Raw genomic sequence first — 11,766 nt, 5'->3', positions numbered from 1 at the left:
CAGATATTATTTGTAAGTCACAGTCCTTGTGTCGTTTGAATCTCCTGAAAAAAATGTGGGAAATGTACGTTTCTGCAAACTAAACGTGATGTTACATTTGCACGTTGTTATGTAGCAGTTGTGTCGAAACTTTGATCAGTGATGTGGTTGACATTGGGTGAAGAATACCCACTTTGGGGGCCCAATCTCTGGAAAAGCTGCAATGTCTGTAAAAAAAAAAAACATAGCTCTTATGGCGTTATTCAGTCAGGAAACGCAACAATATCTTGGTTAAACACAACAATTCTCGTACCATTATGCCCACTAGGAAAAAACGACAGTTTGCTAAAAGTCATCCACGTTTTGTGTCTAAAAAGTCGCTGGAGACCCAACAATGAGTCACTAAATCACGGCTGGTTTTATTTTTTGTTGGTCTTGTACTGTGGTCTGCAGTGTCAAGCCCCCTCGCTGTCCCCTCCAGCTCCCAGTGACAGTGAGCTCATACACCACGTCACTGTAGAAATGTTGATACGAAACGTATGAAATGTATCCATGGTTGGCAGAAATGTACAATACCAACATTTTCTTGTGGCGCCTGGACTGTGAAAACCTGTGAAATCTTGTTTTTGTTGTGAGGTTTTGTTTTGCTGACATTGATTGAACGGCTGTCACTGGACCTGCAGGTTGTCACTCAGCTTTACAGGGTGGGAGAGACAAAGAGACAGTGCTGTAAAGCCGAGCATCGCATTGTGCAGTCTGTAGGGGTGACCCATTGACTGGCCCATACGCACTACTATGGAGTGGCTTTGGATCGCCGTGGCAACATGTATGCTCACGTCCCGCTCTGTCAAAGGTAAGTGCTAGAACAAGCAGGAGGGCAGAGCACACGTGAGGCTGTGTGCCTATATTTATTGTTACAGCTGCCTCTGAAACGGGGCCTTTTTTTAGACAGATTGTTTATAACGTTACAAAGAAACATTTAAAAAAAAGTAAAGATTGTTTCTGAAAGACTATTTTTGTGCTGTAAATGATTGTCAGAGGGAAACTATTTGTGTAATTGATGTGTTAAGAAGCTTTTTGGGCAATTTGTTGGAGTTTTAAATGGACATTTGGAATTTGGAAATAATTCTTCTTTTTAAGGCAACGACTGGTGGTGGGAGTATGAGGAGGGGATACGACACTACAGCCAGGAGGCCCTCAACAAGGTACTGTGTGCACCTGGTTTCAGCACTGAACATGAAAACGCTGTCACTGATAGATACTGTATACAGTAAAAAATTGTCATGGCAGAATATTATTTCTATGCTGATTCTCAGCAGTGTAATGTAGCACACTAGTGTTTTTGGAGGGGTATCTGTACTTTAATTGAGTTTTATATATCAGTAAACTTTCACTTTTACTCCACTACATTTCATCATGACTTTTTAGTTACTTAATACAAAAACAGAGAAGGAAGGGAGGGTAGAAGAGACGCACTAACAGACTGTATGAAGTGTGACTTAGGCTCCGTTTTTAAGGTGCTTTATATTACGAGGAAATAAACTTCACAGTTCTCAACATTCTGATAGTATTTTTATTATTACCAGCATTGGCTTGTACTTTTATTACTTTTATGTTCAGTACTAAAGTACATTTAATATCATAAAATTACATCTGGTAATGGAGTGCAGTAAATGTCTGACACTTTGACCCTTTCACACCAGGAGTGAGATCAGCTTTCATGTATGGGAAAAAAACATAATGAGCAATTTGGCAAGTACAGCCTCACAAATTTCAAAAAGAAAAAGAAAGACCAAGGACCTGAAAATTAGCTCTGTGGGAATAATTAGAAAAAAACAATTTTAAAGAAAAAAAATATGAAAAAAATATATTTACGATTATATAATTACATATTTAAAATGATGTTACAGAAAAAGATATATGTATATGGTTTTAGTACTTTATTTGTTTGTTTTTCATGTATTTATTTAATTTTTCAGGTAATTGTCCCTTTTTTTTTTTAAATTTGGGGCCATTACCTCATTTTACATGTTTTTGAAAGCCAGTTTGCTCAGGTTTCAAGGGATTAAGACTTTTGCTTTAGTAATATTCTTACAAATGACTTGAACTTCTGCTGAAGTCATTTTTTAGGTAATAAATCTGTACTTTTACTTCATCCACCACTGCTGAATTTAAATTTTCTTAAACAGGCAGAGAGGCTTTGATATACACATTTATTAAAAGGACACAAATGGAGAAAATGTAAACGACAACAACAGTAAAATGAGTATTTAACAACAGATAACCTACTTTTACCCTAAGAGACTGGTTCCCATAGGATTACCACAGCAGGTGGACCAGCAGGCATGCAGAGTATGTGCACAACAAGCACAGCAAGGGTCAATGCATGAAGAGATAATGTAGTTGCACAAGGTACCACAGACACAGACACTGTATAGGACACATTCATCAATATGTTTCTGAAAATCATGGATTTACAAGGTTTGCCCGTGAAAGTGATGTGCTCTCTCTCTCTTGTTTCTTTCTCAGGAGTTTCCAGAGAAAACTCGGCCGGTGAGCTTCAAACATCCCTTGTTCCAGTGCCCAGACATGAGTCCTTCTCGCACTGTCCCGTCCTCAGGTCTGCCAAGGTCACATCCAAATCAGTCTCCAAAAATTAATCTGTTATCCCAGAGTTTTGATACATTACTTCTCTTTTTCTGCATCTCTGTCTCTCCTTCACCCTTTTGGTCCAGTTGAATATGTGAAAGCAGCAGATATCAAAGTCATCGCTGCCTTGGGGGACTCACTGACAGTAGGTGTTATTTGTTCTTTTCTTCAGCTGCAGTGCTAATATAGTATTAGTAATATAATATGCAATTACGATCACATTGACAAAATGCTGCAGTGACACAGCCAGATTACTGTTCTCAGTATGCTTCTTTTGTTTTTTTAGGCCAAAAATGTGAATTGTTTAACCGTTTGAAACCTGCGTAAGTTGGCTTTATTTCTTTAAAAACCATGGGAAGAAATGACCCCCAAAACAGCAAGAAATTAGTTTTTTTAAAAAGTACAAGAATATTATCAGAAAATTTGCAAATAAAAAAAAAAGATTTAAAAAAAAAAAAAGAAAAAAATCACCAAGGAAATGAATTGGAAAAAAAGTGCTAAAAAATAATAATCATGTAATGTAATTATCAATATATAATTATAACAATTATAAATGTAGCTCTCTGGACATTTTTCCTTAGCTAAGTTTACATTTTCTAAATCTACTTAATTTTTGTAATTCTTGAGACATGTCTTACCCAGTCGCTCACTGCCTTTTTCTCATGTTTTGAAAAGAAATCACACCAATGTGCTCTGGGTTCAAAGATTTAATTATTTGTGAAAGGCCCCTGAATGCTGCACAAGAAAAGTGATGCCCAAAATCTAAAATACACATTTCTACTCTTACCTGTTGTGCTATTTATCAGTCCAGATTGTTTTTGTTGTGAGCTGCCGAGTGTCTATAGATATCAGCCACAGAGATGTCTGCCTCCAATACAACTGAAAAACTTAACAGCAACACCTCTTTGGAGAAATCATGACCCGGTTACTCAAGATAACGCACAGACCTTGTTGTGAGCAGTTTCATGTAGGAACTATTTTCTTTCTACAAGACTAAACCCTCAAACTGTATCACAGTACAAAAGGAAAAACAATGCATATTTTAGGGTGAACTGTTCCTTTAAATGTCAATGTACATGTACGAAATGTTTACAAATGCACAAAATATTTTCAAAATGCAGCCAACAATGAGAGAAATGGAATGGGTGTCAAACACAATTAAGATTTCTGATGTTTTGACGTTTTGTTTTTACTTTTCAGACGGCCATAGGTGCTAACGCCACCACTGTCCTCGGGATTCCTATTGAGTTTCGTCACGTGTCGTGGAGGTAATTAAATTATGTGTGAAAACTGTAATGGGTCTTTTGAAGGGATAATAACCTGCTGTAGACGTCCTGCACTTGGACAGCACATGATATAATTAATAGAAGTGTGCATAAATTCATTACATTTAATTGAAAAATGACAAATGACAAATGACATTTGTGTTTTTAAGTAAGAGGTTGAATTTTCTCCATTCATCAGACACTTTAAAAGCTTTTTTTTCCCTTTTTTTTGCAGTTTTAGTTTGTAGATGACACTATTAAGTTATCATTAATTATAAAGAATTACTTTTGGTACAAATAACATTTTTGACATTTCTTCATCTTGCAGCATCGGAGGCTACGGGTCATTTCAGGATGTCATTACACTGGCAAGTAAGATGTTGGAATCACTGATGATATCTCGGCTCTGTCGTCACTTTACTGTGTTTCATATGATTCATGAAATCAGGGTGTCTGCAGGTCCTTTAAAAAGTCTGAAAATGTCTTTATCATTTTTACAATAATATAATAGGCCTTAAGAGTCATTAAATAGTCTCAAATTTGAATATGTGAAGTCGTTATTGCCACAAACATGTTATCCAATTTAATTTATTCATATTTTAAATGCTTTTTTGTCAAAATGAGTCAAACTCTTCTGCCTAAAATCCACTTGTCTGATTTTACAATATTTTTTTTTACCCACCACTCTTATTGCTTTATTGTCTTTTTACTTTATACTTACTCAATGGTGGAATATAACTTAGGTCATTCACTCAAGTACTAAGTATAATTTGAAGTATTTGTACTTTACTATACAGTATTTTCTTTTCATGTCACTTAAAGTCCACAACATTTCAGATGGAAATCTTGTACTCTTTACTTCACTGCATTTATCTGAATACTTTAGTTACTTTACAGTTGAAAATTTGTGCATAAAAAGGAGAGTTTATAAAATATGTTTTGTTTTAAATTACCAGTTTAAACAAGTAGATCTGCAACGATTAGTTGATTACTAAATCAGTCAATTGATATAAAATTAATTGCCAACTATTTTGATAAACATTTAAGTATTTTTCTTTTTTAAAATATTTTCTTTAAATTAGTTTTATTGGTGTTTTCTTTCTTTTTATTTAATATTTTCTTTAAATTTCTATATTAATTTATTTTTTTTATTTTTATTTTTTTAGAGTTTTGGGTGTTTTCTTTTTTTGTTAAAGAAATATTTTTTAATTTTGTATGTGTTTTTTTTTCAATTTTTAAAAAAATATTTTTGACTTTTTTTTTTTTTACAACGTGGTGTAAGTGCTTTTACTGAAGTAAAGGACCTGAAGATTACAGATTCCATCACTGCACTTTCATGTTCGCAAAATTTGATGATGTAACTCACTCCGATAACCACATTCCTACAGAAAATGTTCCTTGTAATGGGACTACACACACACACACACACACACACATATATATATATATATATATATATATATATATATATATATATATGTTTTACCTTCCTTTATACTTACATGGCTGAAAAGCAGCCTTGAATTTGGTCAAAAAACATTACATTTAAGTGTCTGATCCCCGTAGACTCCTTAATAAACCTTTGGTCAGCTAAAGAAAAGACAAAATCAATCACAAAACATCATCTTTACATATTTATTTTGCACATGTGCTTTTCAGACATCATCAAGCTGTTCAATCCCAAACTGCTCGGCGCCGCTCCCGGCAAGACGGTACACGGCATGCAGGCTCATATCAGCGAAACGGGCTTCAACCTGGCTGTGACTGGACACAACACTTTGTAATGACTCATCAGTGTGACCCAAACTGTTTTCAGTCTGCACAATGTGCGCTTTGAATCACCTGTTTTCATTGTTATTAATTATTTATTACGGTGCATAGACATATTTTGTTTTGTTTTTTAGCAATCTTCCCGGCCAGACGAGACATTTGATCGACACGCTGAGAGGTTATGAGGTAGAGTGATGGCCGTTTTTCTCTGAGATGTAACAACAGGGGGATGATGGAGTTAACAAAGCTAAAATGTAGACTGTGACCCCTCTGTTGTCTCTTCCTTTAGGGTTTGAACTTCGAGGAGGACTGGAAGCTTTTGACCATTCTCATGGGCATGAATGACATCTGCGATTACTGCAAAGACAAGGTCTGTCTTTCTTCTCTGAAATGAGTTTTATTAAATAAAAACAGCTTTTTACAGAATCACAAATATGTCATTAATCTCTGCAGAGTCTCCATGTTCTCTCTAGGCTCTGTTTTCGGTGGATAACTTCATTCACTATATCACCGTCTCCTTGGAAATGCTCATGAATGAGGTAAAGTGAAAGAAAACGGAAACAAGACATATTTGGTCTCAGTACGGTGCTGGAGTTCAGCCGGGCATCTTCTCTGCGTTGTTGTGCTTCAGGTTCCTCGTATGATCGTTAATGTCGTGCAGATCCTGCCCATGCACACTCTGAGGGAGGTGCAGAAGCCCACCCCAGGGTGCCTGCTCCAAAGGTGAGCCACTAACCTTTACACGAGCCTATAAGTCCTCCCTCACTGAAAAAATGTATTTTATTTTACTTTATGATGTTTGACCTTTACTCTGCAGACTTTGACACCAGAAGGCTGTTTTCACATAAATCCAGTTTCTCTGTGCTCACCTATAATCTGAGATTAAGATGTGCTGGTAGCATTTTGGTGACGCTGCAATGACTTTGAAAGCCTGTCACGGTCTTTGCTGTGTCTCAATTTGCACTTATTTGTACTTGCACTTACTATTTTGGGTGCACACGTGCATAAACATTGACAATGTGACAAAATGTCGTGCACTATGAGTATCAAAATTGTGCGCTAAAAGTACACAGGAGTCAAAAAGTTGAGTGTGGAACGCTGGAAACATAACACCATCCGTGATCACCATCTGGGCTACGTAGCAAAAAGGAAGGGACCACAAACTTGTAAAAGCGGCAGCCAAGGAAGCTGCTGTGGTTACGGTTGCTCCGGTGAACAAGCAAACAATCAGGCAGATGTTTTTTACAGGCAACAGCTGCTGTCTGTTAGCGGCAATGCTCTGTTCAGTTGCAATTTTTCATTAAAAAGAAGAAATAGCAGCGATTGTCATTTCTGGTACGTGCACAACAGCCTTTTTGATTTGAAACAACAGTATCCCGTCTAAATTCACACACTACTGTCATAAGTACATAGAGTACACAGTTTACAATTTTGATTTGTCTAACGGCAGTATTTGAAATGAGACACAGCATGTTTGTCCTATAATTAAGGCTTTATATATTATACACTTATATAATATATATATATTATATTACTTTATATATTTAAAGCAAGATTAAGGAGTATCTTTACACGCAGTAAAACATGTCTGAATGGGGATCTTTAAGGAAGTTAAATCGTGCAGCAGAAGTATAAACTACTGTAAGTGTACTTTACGTGTGGTCCAGTCATTTTTAGGCTATTTTATAATGTTAAATACTAAAAATGAATCACAGGAATTTTCCAGATACCATTTTTTTTATTCATTTCGAACCAGATTTCTCAAGTTCATACTTTGATTGGTTGACCATTTTTAATAGAGTTCTACTGGTGTTTTCTTCCTTTTTTTTTTAGGTTTTTTTTTATATATGTATATTTTTTTATTTTTGAGTTTTGTGGTATTTCTTTGTCAAATAAAAAAAAAATTAAAATTATATATTGTATATATAAAATATAACAAACATGATCTCTCAAGATGATCTTGAGGGAAATTCCCTGAATTTCGCACAAACATCCTCTTGGACTTAAGAATAAACTGAATAAAATTTGGTGGTCAAAGGTCAAGATCACTGTGACCTCACATAACATGTTTTTGGCATTTTTTTTCCCCTTTATGCTATCTCCCCAAATGCTCCTTTTGTCTTTTTTACTCTGATTTAGATCTTTCTGCTCGTGCCTGATAGAGCCAGAAGCCAGGTCTCCTGAGCTTCAGGAGCTGGTGGAAGTCAATCGGGAGTTCCAGGTATGAAATCTACATCTTATGCACAATGGAAAACAGCATTTTTAATCAGTATCAACCATCCTGCAAAGTGGCAGCTCACTTTATTTTGAAAATTCATACATAATCAAGCACGATAACGTACAAAGTGGTTCATGGACCCAAAACAATGCATGTTAGGAGCTTACTTTGACTAATTTGTATGATTGCTGTTAGAATAAATTGTTCTTTTTGTGTTGCTTTCGTCCACAGAAAAGACTGGAGTCGCTGCTGTTTAGTGATCGTTTCTTCAGGGACGACTTCGCCGTTGTTCTTCAGCCCTTCCTGCAACACGCTGACCCTCCCCGCCTGCCGGTAATCCATCCTCACTCCAAAGGCCACGGCAGTATCACGGTGTCAGAGGTGTCTGCTGTCAGCAGATGAATCAGTGTGAAACGTTGCACAGTAATGATTTAATCATCAAGATCCCGTGTGTGACAGCTGCTCGTTAACACGAGGCTGAAAGTGAGAGCGAAGTCTCGTTCCACCGTCAACACGCTCCGTCAGTAAACCTACACCGGTGTGTGTTTTTGTTTCTCCGAGCAGAACGGGAAGATCGATATGACCTTCTTCACTCACGACTGCTTCCACTTCACCATAAAGGGGCACGAGGAGCTGGCCAAAGGACTGTGGAACAATATGGTGAACAATGAGTTACGCTGCTTGTTTTTAATGGCTCAGGAGGTCAAAGGTCAACAGTCACTCCCAGTTTCCATTCAGAAGAAACTATTAAGTGAAGAAATGTCATGAAAGGATAAAATATAATGAGTAATCTAATAGAAAAAAGCTTTAGATCACAAGGACACAGCTTTTTCAATCAGATTTTTTAAAGGAAGCACTATTACTACAACTACTACAAAAACTACAAACTATTTCTAGATACAGATTTTTTTTTTTTCCACCATTGAATTCCTTCTCGTCTTTCCGTCTTCTGCTCGCAGTTTCAGCCTGAGGGAGGAAAGATGATTGTGAGCAGCTTCTCTGACCCCATCAGTCTCATCTGTCCACCCATGGTAAGACAGGTCTCTATATAACAACAGTGTAACTTCACCAGAGCAGCATTTATTACCTGTGTCTTTAACCTGAAAGTTCCCTGATTTAAATAAATGAATGAATAAATTAAACAGCTAAAGTAAACAGAAAAAAATGACCTTCACTCTTAATGATGTCTTTTATTGAGGAAAAACACACCAGAACCAGCTGAAAGGATTTTACAGAGGATGTTGTTAGTGTCAGTAATTTTGTACCTTTGAGGGGATGAATTCATTTTTACTAATTTTTGCATTAAATGAAAATTATCCTGCAAAGGTTTCGATCTTTTGGATTCAAAATCTGTCACAGTTAAGATTTTATAGCCACTTCGGTTGTTATCAGTCCATGTAATGGCCATTGTCAGTGGTGATAAGCATCAGAGAGGTAACGTTTTTCACACATATTTATTTCCCATTAAATACAGCCCGCAGAGGTTAAATACATGTAATGATTCCACAAACCCAACACATTTCGTAAAGGACGCTGTCTTTTAGCCTGCTTGTGCTAAGAAAAGAGCTGTTCAGATGCAAACATCTGTGACATCTATTTTCTCACATATTTATTTTCCTCTAAATGAACCCAACAGAGGTTAAAAAATATATATTTACTTATTCCCACACCCCAAAAGTGTGCTAAAAATCAAAGCAAATCTCTGCGTGTGGTCGCTGCTTCGAAGTGGCTTCTAAGTGGTCGTTGTTTTTTTGTTGTTGTTTTTTTCACAGTTGAGAAATTGTTTGTAATGTGAATCCTGGACAAACGAGTTAGTCATCAATCCAGAGACGGCACAGTGGACTTTAAGTCCCATGTGACATGAACTTTTATGCACCACTGTTTTCTTTTTGTGAACCTAAAGGCATTATTTTTGGACCTAAATCTTAGGAAAGTGAACCCTAATAAAAAACATAAGAAACTTGTGACAAATTTAGACCTTCTTCATGGCAGATATTTTGACATGCCATATTAGAAAAATAATTCCAGTTGAGGAGGTGTTGACATTGTGCGTACTGGCTCAGTGGCTTACTGGGACACTTAATGGAACGAGCCATTGTTAATATTATCAATTTCACCTTATATGACAACTTAAACTGTCTGCTGTGAAAAAGGTCCATCCAATGGGCTGATAGCATCTCGACTGGTTGTTTTGGGGCTGTTTTGCTAATCCAACTGCAAGTAGACATTATTTTGACATCTTTCTTTTTGGTAAGATCGAAGGGAAAATTCTACAATAAAAAAATGTAAATGAAATATGTGTAGCACGTTAATTTATATACAGTTGTGAAATGAACAGACTTTTTTGGATGATTAATATCAAATCTGTGTCGTGCTTTGGGAAGTGTTCCCCAGTGATGTGCAGTATAATCATTTATATGCTTTTCTGTGCACAACGTCAAGCGATAATAACATCTCATATTCTGTGGCTCATCTGTAGGAACACCCGTATATCTTCACCCGACCGATTGCAGCCAGGTCAGCTCAGCCCCCGCTGCCGTCTGGCGCTCTGTCACAGGCAGCCGTCCTCCTGCTGCTCCTGCTCCTCGTGGGTTTGGCATGTCTCGGACTTTTGTAGCTTTCACTCTTCTGGACTGTTTTATAACTATGCCACTGCTACACTACTGCAAAGGTGAGACAGCATCACCTGCCAAGGTGAGTCTGTAAGCCACTGTTTGCAACTTTGCATGTCTGTGGCCTCAAATAGCAGCATGCAGGAAATCACTGCAGTTTTAAGCCCTGAAAGATAATGTGACGGTAAATCCTGCAACCTAAATATTTCATTTTTAGAGGCAAGTCGGGGACAGAGGTAGTAGTTGGTCAGAAGATTTCTCTGATGTTATTAGGCTGGGAGATATGGAGAAAAGCAAACATCACTGTATTTTTGACCAAATACCTCGAACAATACTTAAGGGTCGAATGTTGGTGCTTTTACAAAAATATTTACACAACAAAACGTCTAATAATTAATCATCAGTAATGAGGATTTAGTGACTAAGTAGGTAAAGGTGAATAATAGAACATCTAGAGCAGTCTGGTAGGTTCAGAAAATGATATCACTTTACTGTAAAGCAGCCTTTAAAACCAGGAAAAGACAACACTTGCAATATTACAAAATCCAAAAATCCAAATCAAAGAAGATATCTAGTCATATATAATGCTGATATATTACCCAGCCCTAAAATGAAACCATTGCTGCTTTTAGCAGAAAGTTTTCTTGCTTTAAAAAATTTGAATTAGACCTAACTAACTGTGGGTTTGGGGCGATCTTCCTTGTTTCTCCCATATTTGTGATTAGAACAATAAACTGTTTGTGTAATTTTAAAGAAAAGTCTTGCCAAGAGCTCCTTTAACTATTGGCCTTACTGTAGTACCTAATATCAATGCAGAGTTTGTAACAAGCATGAAGTAACAATTTTGTGACATTTATACATTCATACATAAATCATTAAACTAATCAGACTTTGCCAAAAAATGAAGTGAATGACTGTTAAGTTTTTTAGTTAAGAATCCTGAACCCTGATGCAGCGTTCGCATGAGATCAGGCAGACGGCTGATGGACAACATTTTATAGACCGCACACGAAAAACGTGCATTGAATGGCAAGAAGGTAAAACAAAACATGCATGACAATATGCTGCAATTGTGATGCTGTATTGTTGAAAAAGAAATCGAATAAGATATATAAAATAAAATTATGGGTTTTTTATGTACGTTTTCAAGTTACGTCCAGTATTTGTCCGTTTTGCCTTGTGTAAAGGGGCAGCGTAGCATCCAGTTGTATTGTATTAATTTTGTCATAAATGACACCAAAAAAGTTAAAATATTTTAATTCTCAATGACCCT

The 11,766-nt window shown here is 36.6% G+C and overlaps 1 protein-coding gene across 2 annotated transcripts; it reads left to right on the top strand.

Moving 5' to 3' along the window:
- The first annotated feature begins 117 nt into the window (after window positions 1-117).
- LOC121955825 (phospholipase B1, membrane-associated-like) lies at window positions 118-11,479 on the top strand. Of its 2 annotated transcripts, none has more exons than XM_042503914.2 (16): window positions 118-832; window positions 1,120-1,184; window positions 2,509-2,599; window positions 2,715-2,773; window positions 3,829-3,896; window positions 4,222-4,265; window positions 5,553-5,673; window positions 5,798-5,849; window positions 5,953-6,033; window positions 6,137-6,202; window positions 6,295-6,386; window positions 7,803-7,884; window positions 8,113-8,214; window positions 8,446-8,541; window positions 8,841-8,912; window positions 10,361-11,479. In XM_042503914.2, the coding sequence occupies exons 1-16, from the start codon at window positions 775-777 to the stop codon at window positions 10,496-10,498; spliced, it is 1,287 nt and encodes a 428-aa protein (XP_042359848.2). In that variant the 5' UTR covers window positions 118-774; the 3' UTR covers window positions 10,499-11,479. The 2 variants fall into 2 exon arrangements, with proteins under 2 accessions (XP_042359848.2, XP_087945408.1); XM_088089282.1 differs by having other exon boundaries at window positions 8,446-8,552; window positions 10,361-10,499.
- The last annotated feature ends 287 nt before the right edge of the window (window positions 11,480-11,766 follow it).

This window comes from Plectropomus leopardus, chromosome 16 (genome assembly GCF_026936395.1).
Source record: "Plectropomus leopardus strain MGB_pleo_1.0 chromosome 16, ASM2693639v1, whole genome shotgun sequence".
Classification (NCBI taxonomy): Eukaryota; Metazoa; Chordata; class Actinopteri; order Perciformes; family Serranidae; genus Plectropomus; species Plectropomus leopardus.
The sequence above is the reverse complement of the archived record's forward strand: the minus strand, read 5'-3'. Positions and strand labels throughout refer to the sequence as shown.

Bases quoted from the DNA above. Each gene is read 5' to 3' on its own strand.
- LOC121955825 (XM_042503914.2), top strand. From the start codon at position 775: ATGGAGTGGCTTTGGATCGCCGTGGCAACATGTATGCTCACGTCCCGC. The intron at 2,774-3,828 runs GTAGGTGTTATT...TTTACTTTTCAG, and splicing joins CCTTGGGGGACTCACTGACA to ACGGCCATAGGTGCTAACGC. The intron at 8,215-8,445 runs GTAATCCATCCT...TTCTCCGAGCAG, and splicing joins CTGACCCTCCCCGCCTGCCG to AACGGGAAGATCGATATGAC.